The sequence below is a fragment of the Bubalus bubalis genome, chromosome 8 (assembly GCF_019923935.1).
Source record: "Bubalus bubalis isolate 160015118507 breed Murrah chromosome 8, NDDB_SH_1, whole genome shotgun sequence".
NCBI lineage: Eukaryota > Metazoa > Chordata > Mammalia > Artiodactyla > Bovidae > Bubalus > Bubalus bubalis.
Window position 1 is genome coordinate 22,572,775 of NC_059164.1, and position 22,384 is coordinate 22,595,158.

The following is a 22,384-nucleotide window of genomic DNA, read 5'->3' on the forward strand; positions in this document are numbered from 1 at the left end:
AGATTGAAAATTTTGCATCCTTTAGAATAAAAAAGAAAATACATCTTATATTGCTACATCAGTTTAAAGTCTCTAGAACACTCTGCACGCACCATTTAGTTTTGGTTTTGATGTTTGAGTAAAGACAGGTGTAACTATAGAAATATTAAGAAAGAGACTAAAGCACCAGTTATAATTCTAGCACTTTCAAATTTTTGTTTCAAAATTTGCAAAAGTAGTACATGGAAGAGCAAGGAGGTCAGAAATTTAGCATTTCTAGACCTGTTAAAATTTGTTAACCAAAGGAACAGGGATCTCAGGAGTGTAACACAAACTCTGAGTCTGATGGCCTTCATTCTCACCTCACTAACCTAGGAATAATTTTACTTTAGAACATCAATGTAATCATTTTTAAAGTGGTAATAATAATACTTATTATATGTTGGAGACTTAAGAATTCATAATTATCTCAGACATCATTGAGAAGAATCAGTTAATGTTCATAAGATATTATCACAGTGGCCAGCATAGACTGTTTAACAAATGATGCATGTTTCCCATCCATGTATGTTGGAAGTATGTTGTGAAATATATTTGTGTGAAATATATTTGAATTTTAAAATGTGTGAAAAATATTTAAATTTCAAAATTAGATTTCCTTTTGTTATTTTCATTGCAGGAACCCAGAGTAACTAAAGATTTAAACTAACCAATATAATCAATTGACCTATTAAAACTACAAATGTTGATTATTTTTCACTAAAAATTTCACAGGATCACTAAACTAAAAGTTTTTGCTACCATAATTGTGGATAAATTTTATATTTGGGACTTTCAGTGAGATTGCTTAACATACAAGTATGCCTTTAAAAATGTGTAGAGATTGATTTCCTCTTTTGATAATTAACTTCTATACTCTCTAACCAATGTAAATAATTTTCTCTTTCAGAATTTCCTCTTTTTACATTTGAATTTAATGATTCATAAACAATTTTCTATTCACAATATGTTTTATTATGACAAAAAATCAGTAATCGGGTTATCAACATGTAAGCAATAATTATTGTTTTCAGTGAGACACTCAAAAAATGAAAAAGAAAGCATTTAAGCAACTACCATGTGATCTCAACTGTCCTTGCAAACGAAGGACATAAAAGACATAACCCATAGAACCACAGATAAAATAATAAGTGAAAATGATATAAAATAATATATATTGAACTGAGGTATGTAACATACTATATCTTTGTGTGGTAAGAGGTTGGTAAATTTTCTTGGAGCACGTGAAAACTGCAGCATATTATTAAGGAAAAGAATTAGAAATTGGAAGAGAGAAACATACAGATAGGAAAACAAAACAAAAATGACTTCAGAAAACAAAACAGCAAAAAAAACTTAATCCATAGATTAAGCCAAGTTCTTTGATTGTGTTCATGTTTGAAAGGGACACAGGTTCAATTCCTGGTCCAGGAAGATTCCACGTGCCATGGAGCAACTGAGCTCAGGGGGCCAGAACTACTGAGCCCGCTTACTACAACTGCTGAAGCCTGAGTACCTAGAGCCTGTGCTCTGCAACAAGAGAAGCCACCACAATGAGAAACCTGAGCACCACAAGAAAGAGATGCCCCTATTCTCTATAACTAGAGAAAGCTAGCGCACAGCAACAAAGACACGGCACAGTAAATTATTAATTAATTAATTAATATTAAACATTTAAAATATAGATGGTAAGAAATGTTTCTCTTGATGTCAGGGACCCCTAGGGGTAACTCAGAGATTTTTTAAAGGACTAAGAACATGATTTTGAGTTACCTGTGTTAAACTAGATACACATATGCAGTTTCAATGTCAACTTAAAACACTGGAAGATATGGATAAATTATAATGGAGTCTTTATTTTTATTATTGATTTGAAAAAAATTCCACAGAGAAGAGTTCATTTTATTATTTTCTGAAAACATTTTTTCAGTCAAAATGACTTCCAAACAGATACAATAATATATATAGGGAGAAAGTATGCTTGTAAATAAATAATACATACCTATATAACAAATGTATATATTTAATAATAATTTGCAAAAGCTTCAGATTGACAAAAGATCTCTTATCAGTTTGAGTTTAAATGAAGACAACGGCATAAATGATTAATCTAATCAGAATGTCACTTTCTCAATCAACTATAAAACTGACATCTTGATAAAATAATAAAAATGTTTCTAAAATTATCTACTGAACAAATTTTCACATTAAATAAATCTGTTGATAGCTGGACATATGCCCTTCTAAGAGCACCAAAGTAACACATATGAAAGCTACTAAAATGTGGATTAAAATAATCCTACCTGCAGGCCTTGTCCATCCACAGTAACGGAGTTGGCTCTTTGCATTTTGTTCTTGTCGGTCACTTTGTTTGACTGCTGGGAACTACCCTTTTCCCTTTTCACTGTCGCTTGTCTTTCCTGTTAGGAAAAAATCTTTTATCAAAATATTGAAAATATTTAATTGCTTTACTACAAAGGCAACAGAGAGAAGAATCTCATGGCTACTAACTTGGACCCAGCTTCCTAATTTGGGGTTTCTAATGAATAATATGAAACCAGATGCTTTCTACTGGCTCAAAATATATGATAGATGCATGACCAAATTATCAGTTAAAGAAAGGTTGTGAAAGAAAACCAAAACATATTATCATAGGTGCCCAATTATGACTCTGTTAAAAGTTCTTAAGGCCTACTAAAGCTAATCATTTTCATAAAAAATGGTACAGATAATACTACAGGACTGTAAAGAAATTTGTACTGAGCACTAAATTTAATGCTTATAAATAAATGCAATATTGAAAATAGACTCTTAAACTACTATTGATCATCAAGAGTGACATAAAACTTAAAACACACACTCCTTCCCAGCTAACACTTTTATTCACCATAACAGAAAACATTTTCATAGTTGTCTTCTTCCTGTTTCTATTTCTTCTCCTCTCACTCTTTCCAACCCAACCTAATAAACTTTTATCACCACTAATGCACCAAATCACCTTTTATTCAAATCACCAGTGACCTGCTCATTTGCTATACTTGTTGATCAGTCTTCAACTTCTCAATTTTTAAGCAGCATTTGACAGAATTTACCTTTTCTTCTAGAAAATTTGATTCAACTGGGTTCCAGAACACTTTTCTTAGCTCTCCTCTTACTTTACTAACTTCTCCCTAAGTCTTTTCTCTTATTCCTCCTCCAGCCTTATAATCTCAACATTTAACCCTTGACCTTTCCCTTGGGCCTCTCATCTTCACTGTCTACACACACTCCCTAGGTAACTTCATTTACACCCAAGGCTTTTGACTTCAATTTGATAATGAAGACTAAGTTTATATTCCCTTTTGGGAAAAGGAATATTCTTGCCATATCAGTAAACAAGGATATCACAGAGATCAGCAATTTCATCCCTCTAAATGTGGATTTCTGACCCCTAAGGGCAACCAGGAAGAACAATACCACCTTGCTGCAGCCACTCTGTATGGTGAGCACTGAGGAACTCAGAGTGTGAAAAAAAATGCAGGATACTGGTCTTAGATAGCTGAGATGCATATGAAATCATTTCAGTGTCCAGATTCTTGCATCTTCCCATACAGAAAAAGCTTCAAAGTTCTTAACTTGAGATATCTGGTTTTAATTCACAAAAATATTTTTGATGTTCATAATACCTGCCTTTTGTTGCAAATTTCTATATATCCTGACTCCTGCCCCCACATCCTCAGAGCAGTTCTCTCAGGGTTACTTGAAATGTTGACTCCTGGGCTTGAAGTCCTAAAAATTCCCACCAAATAAAACATAACCCTGAGCTTTTAGGTTGTAACTATTTTTTATGTCAACACTGTTCAGATTTCCCCCAGGAGCTTAATTCCTATAAATAAATGCCCTTTCTCTCTGTCCACATAGTATCTAGAATGCATATGAATCCTGAAACAATAAAAACTAATTAAAAGTTTCTCCCTATCCACCTTAAAAATAAATCCCAACTGAATGATTATTCATCACATCTATCATTACATGTTTTAAGCCTCCATGATCTTATTTGCCTTAATTATTGTGGCCATCACCTTAATGAGTCAATCACTTTCCATTTTGTCTCCCTCCAGTTGATTCTCCATGTAACAGCCACACTCATCCCTTATTATTGCATTCCAGCTACACCAACCCCATCTTTGTTTCTTGATCACAATAATTGTGCCTTAATACAGGGCTCTTACATCCATTCTGCACTCTGCTGGACAGCTCTTCTTGCTCCTGGTCAAACATTAGACTCTGTTCCTTTATATGTTTGTGTGTATGCATACTTTTTTTAATAATTTAAAATGTTATCTATTTAATACTGGTCTTCCTACACTTTAATCAAAGCTCCATAGAGAAATGACTTTGCTTAACTGTTTCACATTGAATCCTAGATCAGTGCCTGATAAAATCACTATAAATGAATGCAGAAATAAATCAGTCTTAACATTCAAAAAATCAAGCAATTTAAAGTGCCTGAAATATTGTGTTGAGAAGAATTTCTAAGGCATGTCCAAGCTTGATATGAAAAACGGTCCTGATCAATTAGCAATGTCTCCTATGTGTGCTTAAAGGTCTGAGTGCCATGTATTCTCTGCAATATATTCAGATACATATATATGTTTCTGTTCCTATATTTGCATGTATTTTGTCAATTACTTCTCAATTACTGTCATTTAGGAAAATATTTTTAAGTAGAATTAAAAGTAAAGCTCTTTTTATATATATTAAGGCCAAATGAAACAGAAAACTTCTTGGACCAAAATAAATGCTAATCAACATAGCCCTTTTATAGTCCTTGCAATTTCATGGTGCACTGAATATATTTTTGTGTAGATAAAAATGGCTTTTGCAATAGGATTCCTGAAATTCAAATTCTTTGGAAACTTATATATATTCATATAAGCAGAATTTCTGGCAAAGATATTGATATTTTAAGGAACAGATCATTCTTTCTAAGCATGCAACTTACATTTTGTCCACAGATAGTTAAGAGTATAATGAATAAATGAGTGAATTATAGGATGAGATTTGGAGTCAGAAATCCCAAGTGGAATCCATCTCCGCTACTTAAATACTATGTAGCCTTAGAGAATTGAGTCTTACTCAAAATGGAGTCAGCAATACCTATTTCTCAAAGTTCTTTATGACTTAAAAGAAAATATATAAAGTTCTAATGTTGTGCCTACATTGCTGCTAAGTTGCTTCAGTCGTGTCCGACTCTGTACGACCCCATAGATGGCAGCCCACCAGGCTCCCCCATCCCTGGGATTCTGTAGGCAAGAATACTGGAGTGGGTTGCCATTTCCTTCTCCAATGCATGAAAAAAAAAAAAAAAGTGAAAAGTGAAAGTGAAGTTGCTCAGTTGTGTCCCACTCTTAGCGACCCCCATGGATTGCAGCCCACCAGGCTCCTCCGTCCGTGGGATTTTCCAGGCAAGAGTACTGGAGTGGGGTGCCATTGCCTTCTCCACAATTACGTTAACATGCCATAAAATATTAAACCTGAGACGTTTGTTCTATTTCTAAACAATCAATCTTAACAAACTGCAGCATTTACTTCGTATTATTTCTTCACAGTTGTGTCTCTTTACAGAAACTCAATTTAGATATTGGTTTAAAATGTAATATATATTAAGGGAAAACATTTTAGAATACAGAGCTGGGCTGTTTTTGAAAACACGGAAGCAGCAAAACGAAATATTCAACAAATTTCATGAACTGAAAAGAACTTTGAGAAACTATTCAGTAGTCGAACTTCCTAACTCACAGGTAAGTTACTATAAATTAATTTCTGTAGAGCCATATGGAATCCTCCTAACAAAACCTCTTCTATAGGCCTGCAAACTTTTATTGATTATAACTGAACAGTCTGAATACTCATCGATTTTTTGGAGAGGGTGGTAAAAAACAACCAACCAACCAACCAACGGTCCTAGTGCATGTGCTAAATAAATGAAAGTTATAGTGAATAATGTAAAATAGGTATAGCTTTTCCATTAGGGTGCTCTTTAATATCACCATTATGTAAAATGCTTGTTTAATTTTCAAATACATATATATGAAAAAGTTAACTAATTATAGTAGGCATATTTTTAAATGAGTAAAGCTCAGCAACCTACATTTGAAAATCCATAGCATGTTGCGCTGAGTTCAAGCATGTAATACTTGGTGGGTGTGGGGATTTTTTTTTCTGAATTCTAACATTCAGGTAAATAAAATGTGGTAACAGTGTTTTATAAAAATCTACACTGTGAAAGTTATCATTTATATATCGTATATTCTGCCTTGTAATCCAATATTGTTATTTAGCGTTAAATTCCCAAATGCTTGAGTTATAAGATCTAAATAAAATTTAAGTTGATTAGTCACAATGAAACTCAGTGTTTGCATCCAGACTATTTATAAATGTAATTCTGGGCATTTAAAACGAGTGTATGTCTGTAAAGAATTACCAAATTATCAATTAATAATATTTTATTCTTAGCCCATAGAGCTGGGCTTCCCTGGTGGCTTAGCAGTAAAGAATCCACCTGGCAATGCTGGGCACATTTGATCCATGGGTTAGGAAGATCCCCTGGAAGAGGAAATGGCAACCCACTCCAGTATTCTTGCCTGGAAAATCCCATGGAGAGAGGAGCCTAGTTGGCTACAGTCCATGGGATCCCAAAAGAGTTGGGCATGACTTAGCAACAAAACAATAAAAAAGTGTATAGCTGGGGGAAATCCTGTGTGGTTGAGAACCTCTAGCTGGCAGAAAGCACTTGTTTAAGTGATTTCATTTCTTTCTACGGGAGTCATCCCTCTGAGAAAACTGCAGACTAGGCAAATCTAATGCTTTCTAGTAGCAATTGTAAAATTTAAAAAAAAATTTAAAAACCCTAAATTGACTTTTCAATTGTTAAAACTTTATTTTTAAAGTCTAGAATCATAAGAGGTATATCACAGATTATGAAAAAACTTTAGTTAACTCATCATCTAGATAATAAAACATATTTATTCAAATACACACACATACACACACACCACCAAGAATAAAGTGGTTTCTTTGTTTGATGGAAATATGCTTAGTGGTTGGAATTTCTAGAATTAATCAGACTGACAATTTAAAAACGGGAAAGACTCATAAACCATCTAATATTTTTCCATGGTTTTCTTTGTATTATACTAATTTGTTTCATGTTTATTTCCAAATTGTATGGAAGTCTCTCTGAGCTAGTCACTATATTTTACTTAAGCGGCATAGGATAACAGGAGGGTAGTTGAATACTTTTTCCTATTTCCACTAAGAAAATCTTTACTTCTTTTCGATTCTACATGAGCCACAGGAAGGGTTGAGCAATTACATCTTTGAAAAATCTGATGTCCAACAAAATGTCACTGGCCCACGTTGGGGGTTGATTCTCCCTGACTGGCCAAGTTCTATTATGATATCTAAGAATGTTACTTCCAATGCTAAAGTTATAGAAAAATTTCAGGAAGAGCTTGCCAGCATTATTTTGCATCTTTATTCAGGATGAAAGTGCTCTGTGATAATATGGGGCAGTACTTATCACTTCACCTTCAGATCTTTTTTTTTTTTTATGTTTTGGGGCTCTAAATCACAAACTAAATTAGTTATAATTAAGGTAAATTTTGTTCTGCCAGATAAATTATCCTAGATATAAAGAGTTGGAAAATTATTGCTTCAATCAATAGGAATTATTCAAACACTGAAAAGAGCTGCTTTAACCAAAAAAATGAAAGAACATAGAACATATAACTACAAAATATAAAATACAGTTATCGATATTTCAGCATTTTCAAATATCAACCATTTGTGTTTGCTATGCAGACATTTAAAACATAGAATTCACTGTCTTGTGATCCTTAGACTCCACTAACTGGGCAATATGTTCTATTAGGATTCCAAAATAATCACCGTCATCATAAACAGAGAAGAAAAGATGAAAAGACAATCCACAGAAAACAGAAAGATGTGATAAATGAAATCAAAAGACGTCACTTTAAAATATGTGCTCTAAAAAAAGTCTTTTTCTGTCTCATGCTGGTTCTCAGAAGTAGAGTGTTTGTAAGTTGTTGAAAAGTGCTTTCACAAAAGAGATGTTTACCACAATACTTAAGCCTGCTGTTATCGATCACTCACAAACGACAAGCAGCAAGTGATGATTACCTCAAGCACAGGATTTTCTTCTCTTTGTCCAATCTCAGCATGAGAGACAGGCAGTGGCAAAGCGCCTTGATTGGTACAAAAGCCACAAAGGGTGGGGGCGAGTTTTGCTTGCCTGCCAATGTATCCTTTACTGGAATCTCACAACCTGCTTTCTCTGCTACTGCATCACTTGCCCAAGTGGTGACTTAGCCCATTCTGCCACTGGAGCTAGTCCCTAAGCATTTCCCTGAAACTCTAAGATTTTAATCCGAGGAACACAATGTAAAATATCTCCCTGAAGCAGGAGTGTTACCATGTTCATCAGGATTTAAACAAGTTACAAACTCCAAGAAAGCAACTTAATGACAGTTGCAAAGCTGCACCTTTAATTATCACAACCTTATTACAAGATTTAAACATGTTCCTGCTGAGAAACATTAAATCATTTCAATCATGGTGAAGGCTCAAAATCTACTAGAAATCCTTAGAAGTTGCAGGGAAACATGGCTGAGTAGCAAAGTAGTCTTGATTTTTTAAGAAATGTTTTATATAGTTTTAAACATAGCTATGACAAATGATATAAAGATTTCCATTTCTTTGTAATTAGTTAAATAAATACTTATTCAAAAAGCAAAAAATATTTTGTACAAAGGCAAAAATGTGGGCTTGGAGGCTGTATTCGAGCTTTGTCTCTGTAAAGACTTGGGCAAGTAAGTTGTTTACTTCTCTAAGCCTTCCCGTAATTCATCTATAAAATGGGAAGTTTCATGTGATGATAAATTGAGAAAAAGCAGATAAAGTACTAGCATAAATTAGGCACTCAGTAAATGACAGTAATTTTTAAAATAGTTTAAAAAAAAAAGGCTACATTTTATCATTAACACAGGTAGGCTGTTTAGTAAAGATGGGCATTGTGAAGAAGTACTTTATTTACTTTACAGTATTTTGTTTTTCCAGATGTCACCATAACTCGGTGTGATAATCTGAGTCTTTTGCAGGAAGACAAAGGAAAACAAACGAGACAGAATCAATCCTAGTCTTAACATAACTGCAGGTGCTACTCACCAACTCAGCCTGAAGGTAAAATTTATACCTTGATCCACAGCTCTGTGGATCATATATCACACATGATAATGTGTATTTTCGTCTAGCATAATCTCATACTGAATGTTAAGTATGAAAGATTAGAATATTTCTGTTCAAGAAATTCTGATTGGAAGAAATGAAATTTAGGAGTGGGAAAGTCCATGCCAAAATCATTTGGGCTGTTTACTAGCTATGGCCGGGACACTAGAAAATTAGGTCCCGGTGTATAGACCTCAACACCACTCACTCTCCATTCCCTTGATAAACCATAATAATTGATGGCCATGGAAAACTGAAGATTAAAAACCTATAAGTAGCTCTCTTGTAGTTTTATAGTCATTATCTCTTTCTATCAGGTGAGTTAAAAAGCTTAACTTAGCAATTTCTATGTAGCCCCCTATTTGTTTACGCAAGTTCTAAGTAGAATTTATCTTATAATTGGAACTGTGTAATTTAATTATCACTCAAACCAATGAGTTTTGAGTATAAAATAAGGTGTTACCATGAAAAATTACTTACATCCTTTGGAAAGGCACATAAAACAAGATATGTGTGTGTGTGTGTGTGTGTATAGGAAGAACAGACAAGTTGGCCTGGACACAATGTCTATAAAAGATTTGAGAATTAGTAATAAAAAGTGAGAGGTTTTTTACACTGAAATTGATTTGTAGATGTCTGTGAGTTTTTCTTATACTTTTAAACAATTGAAAGTATTTTCTTAATAAACAAATATCTTTTCACAAAATAAGGTATGCTTTTGTTATACTTTGAAACAATTGATAATTGAAACTTATTGTGGGCAATAAGGCTATGATGTATGCAAGACAGGGTCTATGCCACTTCTAAATAATAGATCTATCCACAAAGAAAAGCTCTTGGTCCCATGTGAAAAGTTTAGCCAATAAATATACATTTACATATATGCACGCACAAAACCAATATAGCTATATATATATATATATATATATGTCCAGTATAAAAAGACTTTTTAAAACTTCATAGCAGAAAAAAATGACAAATAAAAAAAGTCATGTTTTGAAAACGGCAATTTTGGTCTATTAATTTTATTTATAGTGTACAAATTACATAACTAAATATGGGAGAGCTTTTGAGATTAACAAGTCTAAAGAAAAAAATTTTTAATTTGCAGTAAATTATCTAATGAGCTATGATGGGGCAAAAATAAACTCAATTATCTTAACCATAAAGTTAATTCTCTGACATTAAAAAAATTAGCCTAAATAATGAACTTTCCTAATACCTATGTTACCTGAGTGTGTAATTTAACATGTCTACTTTAGAATAATTATAATAACAATGGTATCAGCTGACGTAAAGAATACCAAAATAGTTTAATATCTCTCAGAGTAGAAACATTATATATCATAGCTACTAGTATATTTTAGGTATGTTTGTAGTTATAAAAGGAAAATTTTTAAAATGTAATGAGGCAGTCTATACTGATTAGAAAATATTTTAGAGCAGAAGAGAGAGAGATTATTACTATTTGTGCAATTATGTATCTTCTAAGTGGTGTTGGAGAAGACTATTGAGAGTCCCTTGGACCGCAAGAAGATCCAACCAGTCCATCCTAAAGGAGATCAGTCCTGAGTGTTCATTGGAAGGACTGATGTTGAAGCTGAAACTCCAATACTTTGGCCACCTGATGCGAAGAGCTGACTCATTTGAAAAGACCCTGATGCTGGGAAATATTGAGGGCAGGAGGAGAAGGGGATGAGAGAGGATGAGATGGTTAGATGGCATCACCAACTCAATGGACATGAGTTTGGGTGGACTCTGGGAGTTGGTGATGGACAGGGAGGCCTTGTTTGCTGTGGTCCGTGGGGTTGCAAAGAGTCGGACACGACTAAGCGGCTGAACTGAACTGAACTGAACTGAAAATAAATCAGACTCATATAGTATTTAGATATCATGAGTAATATATTCTAAGCAAGCAGATTCAAATTATAATTTTAAGTGAAAAAATACCATCTGAGCATATGCTTTAGAGATAATAGCAACTGAATGGGGTATTGTCACAGAAAAATGTGGAGGCTTTACTTCATTAATTTGAAGGTAAAGTTAACACTTTACTGAAAATAAATGCTGTGGCAATGCCTACATTTATTTTCAAAACCAAAGTCATCTATTTAATGACTTATTGTATTCCTATGACTTCCTATGCAATGTTTTATGCTAAGTGATTAATGTAGATGTACTCTTTTAAAATAGGCACTTCAATGTGAACAAGAGTTTCTCGATTTACTATCACTGCAAGCTACATTTTAAGGGCTTACACTAGTGAACTGTTTGGGTTTTCTGCGAAGTTTAAATGTGACAAATAGGAATAATGCTATTCTTACACACTGGTCAAAACTCTGCAAAGTCACTGTTATTTTATCCTGCTTATTCTGTGCCACATAACTTCTTGTTTCCCTAATGCCTGTCACGAAGGTAGATGGTACAGGCTTCAAGTCTATCCCAACATGAAAATATTAATACAAAGATCCCAATTCCAAATATAAGAATATGAGACAAAATAAAACATACAAATTAACATTAGTATGTCACTCTCACAGCCCAAAATGGTCTTTATAACAATACGGATGGATAATGACCTATAACTGTAAGTGTGAAAACCTTTTTTGCTTACGCACCTCAGGGGCTGAAACTCCTGAAGTGGGCAGAGTCTGCTGAAAAAGAGAAGTTCATATTAAAGCTGAAAAAAAGTCATACTGAAAGCAAATACCAATGAAAATTATTATATCACTATACACCTGTGAAATAATTGAGTACATTACAAGTGCATTTCTTTGTCATAATTTTTCTTCTTACTTTCTTTAATAAACAAAGATCTCTTCATGAAATAAAGATCATTCTAAAGCAGAAGAGATCATGTTATAGAGTTACTCATTCAAAATACAGTTTCATATGTTTAAAGTAGACTAATATTTGGTCAATTTCACAGACCTCTCTATAATAACAGCGATATAGTACACTCATATTTTGGAATGAGACCTCATCTCCAAGTTCCATTATCATTCATAAACCATTCTTACTAACTTTTTCACTTGCCCATTTACCCAGCCCACTATTTCACTTTCCAGTCCAACTCTCAATCCTATCTCAAAAACACTCATCTTCTTTTTGATGTAGATACAGTGTATGGAGTTGAATTAATGTAATATTCTGGAAATAAAAAGTACATAGTCCATTATTAGCAGTAAGAATTCAAAATATAATGAAATAAGTAGAAAAATTTTACTTGAGAATAATTATTAAAAGATTAAGTTAAACACACTGAAACCAGTCTTTGTGACAGTATAACTCCAATTACCCACTACCCGTCCTTTTCTGAGTCACATGGGGAATATTTTGTTTTGTTTTGTTTGTTTGTTTGTTTTGTTTTATTTTTTCTGGCAAGAAACAGAGATTCATTTACCAAATTCCAAAAAGGCTGTGGCCTATGAGACTTTATAACATAAAACAAAAATCTGGATGAACAGGTGATAAATTATACTCATCATACTAAATAAATATTTTCTTTGGTTCAAGCGGGAGTAGGAAAGGTTGATAGGAAGCTAGTTCTTAGATACTGTGTGTCTCTAGAAAGAAGCAAACACTCAGAATATTTGAGTTTCCTCTCCTGTACCAAGCCATGTGAGGAGAACTCCCAAAATGAAAATGAAAGAGCTGAGAGTTCAGATATTAGTTTATTCCCTTATCCAGTAGAACACCAGAAAGGAAGCAAAACCCAGAAGAATAAATAGCTACATGAGAGGTTCATGGCTACTTGTACAGAGATGGGCTAGAAGGATCCAATACATCCAAGAGCAGAGCAAAACAAGTGTAGGACAGCCCTAGAGGAAATTCATGTTCAGGAATAAAACTCTTTTTGCCTTTTTATACTATGAAGGAGGAGAGTGAAAAAGCTTGCATAAATTCAACAATTAAAAAAAAAAAAGATCATGGGGCATCATTTCATGGCAAATAGAAGGGGGAAAGGTGGAAGCAGTGACAGATGTTCTCTTCTTGGGCTCCAAAATCACTGTGGACACTGACGGCATCCATGAAATTAGAAGACGCTTGCTTCTTGGAAGGAAGGCTATGACAAACCTACACAGTGTATTAAAAAGCAAAGACCACTTTGCCAAAAAATGTCCATATAGTCAAAGCTATGGTCTTTCCAGTAGTCATGTATGGAGGTAAGAGTCAGACCACAAAGAAGGCTGAGCACCGAAGAATGGATGCTTTCAAATTTTGGTGTTGGAGAAGACCCTTAAGAGTCCCTTGGATAGTAAGGAGATTAAACCAGTCAGTCCTAAGGGAAATCAACCCTGAATATTTGGAAAGACTGATGCTGAAGCTGAAGCTCCAATCATTTGGCCACCTAATCTGGAGAGCCGACTCTCTGGAAAAGACCCTGATTCTGGGAAAGACTGAAGGCAAAAGGAGACAAGGGCTTTTTCGGATAGCATCAACAATTCAATGGACATGAACTTGGGAGAACTCCGGGAGGGACAGGGGGGCCTGGTGTGCTGCAGTCTATGGGGTTGCAAACAGTTGGACATGACTTGGCGACTGAACAACAATAACAACAACAATACAGCACTAGAATATATTTCCAGAGTATAAGTATAAAATACTGTAGCAACAGATTTTCATCAAAAAAGTTATGGAGTCTGGGAAGATGAACTTGGGACAACTATCCCATTAACAGGAGAAGCCTCTGGGGGCCACTGATGCTGTTTCTCAGATGGATTGACAGCAGGTTTGATAGAACTTTCATTGGAAGCTTCTGGTGTTGGTAATATGCTTGACTTCTGAGTCCAAGTCAGTCAATATAACACCCAGGGCAATTGGAAGTAGGGAGATTGTGTGTGTTAGCTTCTGTTTGGGCCAGTTCAGAGCATTTTGTCAGCCCTCTACCTTTCTTATTTCTTGGTTCAAGTTTAGATCTAAATAAACATTTGAAGACACAGATGTAGCTCTTCTATCTTTATTAAAATATACAAATGTGTGATCTCCTTAAATCCAGATTAAGTGGCTTATCCTATTCTATGGCATTGACCTGAGCGAGTCTCCAGGGACTCTCAAGAAATCAAATAAAGATGTTCAACCAGCAGTCACTACACATGGACATCACCAGATGGTCAATACCAAAATCAGACTGATGATATTCTTTGCAACCAAGATGGACAAGCTCTGTACAGTCAGCAAAAACTGGACTGGGAGCTGATGGTGGCTCAGATCATGAACTTCTTATTGCAAAATTCAGACTTAAATTGAAGAAGTTAGGGAAAACCACTAGGCCATTCAGTTATGACCTAAATCAAATCCTTACTATTAAACAGTGGAAGTGACAAATAGATTCACGGGATTAGACGTGATAGACAGAGTGCCTGAAGAAGTATGGATGGAGGTTTGTAACACTGCAAAGGAAGTAGTAATCAAAACCATCCCCAAGAAAAATAAATTCAAAAGGCAAAATGTTGTCTGAGGAGGCCTTGTAAATAGCTGAGTAAAGAAAAGAAGTGAAAGGCAAATGAGAAAAGGAAAGATACAGCCATCTGAATGCAGAGTTCCAAAGAATAGCAAGGAGAGGTAAGAAAGTGTTCCTAAGTGAACAATGCAAAGAAATAGAGGAAAACAATAGAATGGGAAAGATTAGAGATCTCTTCAAGAAAATTAGAGATACCAAGAGAATATTTCATGCAAAGATGGGCACAATAAACGACAGAAACAGTATGGGCCTAACAGAAGCAATTAAGAGGGGTGGCAAGTTACACAGAAGAACTGTACAAAAAAGATCTTAATGATCCAGATAACAACAATGGTGTGATCACTCACCTAGAGCCAGAAATCCTACAGTGTGAAGTCAAGTGGGCCCTAGGAAACATCACTACAAACAAAGCTAGTGGAGGTGATGGAATTCCAGCTGAGCTATTTCAAATCCTAAAAGATGATGCTGTTAAAGTGCAGCACTCAATATGCCAGCAAGTATGGAAAACTCAGCAGTGGCCACAGGATTAAAAAAGTTGTTTTCCAACCCAAAACCTATGGGACACTGTAAAAGCAGCACTAAGGGGAAAGTTCATAGCAATACAGTCCTACCTCAAGAAAGAAGAAAAAAGTCAAATAAATAACCTAACTCTACACCTAAAGCAACTAGAAAAGGAAGAAATGAAGAACCCCAGGGTTAGTAGAAGTAAAGAAATCTTAAAAATTAGGGCAGAAGTAAATGCAAAGGAAACAAAGGAGACCATAGCAAAAATCAACAAAGCCAAAAGCTGGTTCTTTGAAAGGATAAATAAAATTGACAAACCATTAGCCAGACTCATTGAGAAATAAAGGGAGAAAAATCAAATCAATAAAATTAGAAATGAAAACGGAGAGATCACAACAGACAACACAGAAATACAAAGGATTGTAAGAGACTACTATCAGCAATTATATAACAATAAAATGGACAACGTGGAAGAAATGGACAAATTCTTAGAAAAGTACAACTTTCCAAAACTGAACCAGGAAGAAATAGAAAATCTTAACAGACCTATCACAAGCATGGAAATTGAAACTGTAATCAAAAATCATCCAGCAAACAAAAGCCCAGGTCCAGACGGCTTCACAGCTGAATTCTATCAAAAATTTAGGGAAGCGCTAACACCTATCCTACTCAGACTCTTCCAGAAAATTGCAGAGGAAGGTAAACTTCCAAACTCATTCTATGAGGCCACCATCACCCTAAATACCAAAACCTGACAAAGATGCCATAAAAAAAGAAAACTACAGGCCAATATCACTGATGAACATAGATGCAAAAATCCTTAACAAAATTCTAGCAATCAGATCCAACAACACCTTAAAAAGATCATACACCATGACCAAGTGGGCTTTATCCTAGGGGTGCAAGGATTCTTCAATATCCGCAAATCAATCAATGTAATACACCACATTAACAAATTGAAAAATAAAAGCCATATGATTATCTCAATAGATGCAGAGAAAGCCTTTGACAAAATTCAACATCCATTTATGATAAAAACTCTCCAGAAAGCAGGAATAGAAGGAACATACCTCAACATAATAAAAGCTATATATGACAAACCCACAGCAAACATTATCCTCAATGGTGAAAAATTGAAAGCATTTCCCCTAAAGTCAGGAACAAGACAAGGGTGCCCACTTTCACCACTACTATTCAATATAGTTTTGGAAGTTTTGGCCACAGCAATCAGAGCAGAAAAAGAAATAAAAGGAATCCAAATTGGAAAAGAAGAAGTAAAACTCTCACTGTGTGCAGATGACATGATCCTTTACATAGAAAACCCTAAAACTCCACCAGAAAATTACTAGAGCTAATCAATGATTATAGTAAAGTTTCAGGATATAAAATCAACACACAAAATCCCTTGCATTCCTATACACTAATAATGAGAAAATAGAAAGAGAAATTAAGGAAACAATTCCATTCACCATTGCAACAAAAAGAATAAAATACTTAGGAATAATTCTATCTAAAGAAACTAAAGACCTATATATAGAAAACTATAAAACACTGGTGAAATAAATCAAAGAGGTCACTAACACATGGAGAAATATACCATGTTCATGGATCAGAAGAATCAATATAGTGAAAATGAGTATACTACCCAAAGCAATCTGTAGATTCAATGCAATCCCTATCAAGCTACTAACGGTATTTTTCACAGAGCTAGGACAAATAATTTCACAATTTGTATGGAAATACAAAAAACCTTGAGAAAGAAGAATGGAACTGGAGCAATCAACCTGCCTGACTTCAGGCTCTACTACAAAGCCACAGTCATCAAGACAGTATGGTAGTGGCACAAAGACAGAAATATAGATCAATGGAACAAAATAGAAAGCCCAGAGATAAACCCACACATCTATGGACACCTTATATTTGACAAAGAAGGCAAGAATATACAATGGAGAAAAGACAATCTCTTTAACAAGTGGTGCTGGGAAAACTGGTCAACCACTTGTAAAAGAATGAAACTAGAACACTTTCTAACACATACACAAAAATAAACTCAAAATGGATTAACGATCTAAACGTAAGACCAGAAACTATAAAACTCTTAGAGGAGAGCATAGGCAAAACACTCTCTGACATAAATCACAGCAGGATCCTCTATGAACCACCTCCCAGAATATTGGAAATAAAAGCAAAAATAAATGGAATCTAATTAAAATTAAAGGCTTTTGCACAACAAAGGAAACTATAAGCAAGGTGAAAAGACAGCCTTCAGAATGGGAGAAAATAATAGCAAATGAAGCAACTGACAAACAACTAATCTCAAAAATATACAAGCAACTCCTGCAGCTCAATCCCAGAAAAATAAATGAACCAATCAAAAATGGGCCAAAGAACTAAATAGACATTTCTCCAAAGAAGACATCCAGATGGCTAACAAACACATGAAAAGATGCTCAACATCACTCATTCTCAGACAGATGCAAATCAAAACCACAATGAGGTACCATTTCACACCAGTCAGAATGGCTGTAATCCAAAAGTCTACAAGCAATAAATGCTGGAGAGGGTGTGGATAAAAGGGAATCCTCTTACACTGTTGGTGGGATTCCAAACTAGTACAGCCACTATGGAGAACAGTGTGGAGATTCCTTAAAAAACTGGAAATAGAACTGCCATATGACCCAGCAATCCCACTGCTGGGCAAACACACCGAGGAAACCAGAATTGAAAGAGACACGTGTACCCCAATGTTCATCGCAGCACTGTTTATAATAGCCAGGACATGGAAGCAACTAGATGTCCATCAGCAGATGAATGGATAAGAAAGCTGTGGTACATATACACAATGGAATATTACTCAGCCATTAAAAAGAATACATTTGAATCAGTTCTAATGAGGTGGATGAAACTGGAGCCTATTATACAGAGTGAAGTAAGCCAGAAAGAAAAACACCAATACCGTATACTAACGCATATATATGGAATGTAGAAAGATGGTAATGATAACCCTGTATGCGAGATAGCAAAAGAGACACAGATGTATAGAACAGTCTTTTGGACTCTATGGGAGAGGGAGGGGGGTGGAAGATTTGGGAGAATGGCATTGAAACATGTATAATATCGTATATGAAACGAGTTGCCAGTCCAGGTTTGATGTAGGATACAGGAAGCTTGGGGCTGGTACACTGGGATGACTCAGAGGGATGGTATGGGGAGGGAGGTGGGAGGGGGTTTCAGGACTGGGAACACATGTACACCCATGGCGGACTCATGTTGATGTATGGCAAAACCAATACAATATTGTAAAGTAATTAGCCTCTAATTAAAATAAATAAATTTAATTTAAAAAAAAAAGTTGTTTTCATCCCAATCCCAAAGGACAATACCAAAGAATATTCAAACTACTGCATAACTGCACTCATTTCACATGCTAGAAAAGTAATGCTCAAAATCCTTAAGCTAGGCTTCAACAGTATGTGAACTGAGAACATCCAGATGTATAATGTGGATTTAGAAAAGGCAGAAGAACCAGAGATAAAATTGCCAACATCCATTGGATCATAAAAACGGCTAGAGAATTCCAGAAAAAATGTCTACTTCTGCTTCAATGACCATGTTAAAGCCTCTTGACTGTGTAGACTACAAGAAACTGTGGAAAATTCTTCAAGAGATGGGAATACCAGATCATCATACCTGCCTCCTGAGAAACCTCTATGCAGGTCAAAATCAAGAGTTAGAACCAACCATGGAACAACAGACTGGTTCCAAATTGGGAAAGGAGTACATCAAGGCTGTATATTGTCATCCTGCTTATTTAACATATATGCAGAATACATCTTGTGAAATGCCAGGCAGGATGAAGCACAAGCTGGAAACAAGAGCAGGGAGAATATCAATAAATTCATATATGCAGATGACACCACCCTTACAGCAGAAAGCAAAGAGGAATTAAACAGCCTCTTCATGAAGGTGAAATAGGTGAGTGAAAAAAAGCTAGCTTAAAATTCAACATTCATAAAACAAAGATCATGACATCTGGTCCCACCACTTCATGGCAAATAGATGGGGAGACAATGGAAACTGTGACAGACTTTTACATTCTTGGATTCCAGAATCACAGTGGATGTGACTGCAGCCATGAAATTTAAAAATTCTTGCTCCTTGGAAGAAAAGCAATGACAAACCTAGGCAGGGTATTACAAAGCTCAGACATTACTTTGCCTGCAAAGATCCATATAGTCAAAGCTACGGTTTTTCCAGTAATCATGTATTGATGTGAGAGGTGGACAGGAAAAAAGACTGAGCACTGAAGAACTGATGCCTTCAAACTGTGGTGCTGGAGAAAACTTTTGAGAGTCCCTTGGAAAGCAAAGCAAAAACCAGTCAATCCGAAAAGAAATCAACCCTGAATATTCATTGGAAGGACTGATGCTGAAGCTGAAGCTCCAATACTTTGGCCACCTGATGAGAAGAACTGACTCATTGGAAAAGATCCTGATGCTAGAAAAGCCTGAAGGCAGGAGGATGAGATGGTTGGATGGCATCACCAACTCAAAGGATATGAGTTTGTGCAAACTCTGGGAGATGGTGAAGGACAGGGAAGCCTGGCATGCTGCAGTCCATGGGGTCACAAAGAGTCAGACATGACTGAGAGATTGAACAAAATCAAGGGCATGAATCTCATATGCCTTCTATTCCAAGTGAAAAAACTATAGTTATCAAATGGTTCAGAATAATAGCCAAGTGCAGTGCAAGAACTTCAAATAGCTCCTGTCCACCCCAGCACTACCAACAAAGAGATAAAACAATCTACAAAAGTCATTTTTAGATAATTATTGGCATAGAAATATAGAAAGAATTATTACTGATTTTATGGAATAGCTAATATTTTCATATTAATATTATAAATGTTGTTCTTATCTTAGAACTTACCTGCTGAAATATTTAGAGATATGGTGTCATACTAGTTGTAATTTACTTTCAAAAGGTCCAAATTAATAAATTATATATTCGTGAGTGTATTTTTATAAAATATATATACATGCATACATATAGCCATATGTACATATATAAGAATGATTGAAAATCCAATCATTATTATTATATATTTTTAATTAATAATAATAATTATTATTATTATATTATATATATATCATACGGAGAAGGCAGTGGCACCCCACTCCAGTACTTTTGCCTGGAAAATCCCATGTACAGAGGAGCCTGGTAGGCTGCAGTCCATGGGGTCGCAAAGAGTCGGACACGACTGAGCAACTTCACTTTCACTTTTCACTTTCATGCACTGGAGAAGGAAATAGCAACCCACTCCAGTGTTCTTACCTGGAGAATCCCAGAGACGGGGGAGCCTGGTAGGCTGCCGTCTATGGGGTCGCACAGAGTTGGACACGACTGAAGCGACTTAGCAGCAGCAGCATATATCATAAGAATGACTGATAATTCATACAAGCTTGGGGATATATACTGGATTCATATGTATTGTATTTGAGAATACTTGTAATGAAATTTGTGGGAAAAAATTGATCTCTCTTTTTAAGTTCTAACCACATCCTCTAATTCCTAAATGAGTGCAAAAATCTATAGTGAAATAAAATATATGTATATATATATATATTTGTATACACATACATTCTCCATGAAAACATGGCAATTCTAAAAGTTTAGGTGGAGATAGCATGCTGTGCGTGGGAGGCAGTAATGAGCACTATTTTCATGGAGACTCAAGAGTTCTTTTTTCAAAATTAAAAAAAGTAGGTATTCATCCAGGTTGCTGGGAGAAAGAAGCAGAGAGACACACAGAAGGACCATTTGAAAATAAAAAATGAAAGAAGGTACTTCAAAAACTTTTTTCAGATGAGGTAGAAGCTTATATAAAAGCTATTAGTCTTTTCCAAATCTATTCATTTTGAAAGTGAAAAGAAAGAAAGAAAGTGAATGTCTCTCAGTTGTGTCCGACTCTTTGCGACCTCAAGGACTATACAGTCAATGGAATTCTCCAGGCCAGAATAATGGAGTGGGTAGCTGTTGTCTTCTCCAGGGGATCTTCCGCATCCATGGATCCAACCCAGGGCCCCCGCATTGCATGCAGATTCTTTACCAACTGAGCCACCAGGAAAGCCTAAGAATACTGCAGTGGGTAGCCTATCCCTTCTCCAGAGGATCTTCTAGACCCAGGAACTAACTGAACTGAGGTCTCCTGCACTGCACGCAGATTCTTTACCAGATCGCTTTTGGAGGGGGTGTTGCGAGGGGAGGGGGGCACAGCGCAGGCTTCCCTGGTGGCTCAGCTGGTAAAGAATCCGCCTGCCACACGAGAGACCTGGGTTGGATCCCTGGGTTGGGAAAATCCCCTGAAGAAGGGAACGGCTACCCACTGCAGTGTTCTGGCCTGGAGAATTCTCTAAGCCACTATTCATTTTGAGGGAGTGTCAAATGGTGAAAAAAAAAAGAGCTCTGAGATTGTACTCACAGGGATTTGGAATGCAAAAGACTATAAGGACCAAGAAGATAATATAAATGGGCCCAATGCCACAAAAGGCAAAGACTGTGCCAAGTTGGATAATAAAAATCCCATTTTAAGGTATCCCCCATGAAAACACTATGGGATGAAATGGAAGCCTGGCTGCCATTTTGCTACCACTTTCATAGAGAATCTGTTATTTACAGATACTCATGTTTGTAAGCTTCATCTTTCTCAAGAGTAGGGGGGGTGTGAGTTATCTATAGAGGGCAAGTAAAGTTGGCAGAGAGATAGTAGAGAGGAAGAAATTAAGGAAATAGTACAATTTTGTCACTATTTCCCAGAAAATGGGAAAGCAGCTGATGAATAACAGGATAAAGAGAAATTAAGAGCTCAGCGGGAACTAGAAGTAATACATAAGAGAGAAGCAACCAGCTCTGAGAATTTCACCATCAATGCTCAGCCATCTGACAGCAACACTAGAAATTCACTCCAAGAATAAAAGTGATGGAAACAACATACACATGAGCTCATTTTCAATCAAGATATGTAGGCAGAGTATACATTAAATTAACTTGCTTATCAGTAGCCTAATCTTGAGTTACAATAAGAAAACATGGCATCTGGGAAAAATAAAA

At 35.6% G+C, this 22,384-nt stretch overlaps 1 protein-coding gene across 7 annotated transcripts in view; it reads right to left on the reverse strand.

Annotated features, from left to right (window-relative positions):
- The window catches only part of DGKB (diacylglycerol kinase beta), an 885,919-nt gene that overhangs the window by 548,077 nt on the left and 315,458 nt on the right, over positions 1-22,384 (reverse strand). For 3 of the 7 annotated variants that reach the window (XM_044946500.2, XM_025290920.3, XM_025290915.3), the window contains 2 exons: positions 11,925-11,960; positions 2,322-2,438 (listed from right to left, as the gene is read on the reverse strand). In XM_044946500.2, the coding sequence (XP_044802435.1) occupies positions 2,322-2,438; positions 11,925-11,960 (153 nt within the window). The remainder of the gene's footprint in view (positions 1-2,321; positions 2,439-11,924; positions 11,961-22,384) is intronic. The other 4 variants (XM_025290919.3, XM_025290921.3, XM_025290923.3 and 1 more) reach the window with 2 other exon arrangements.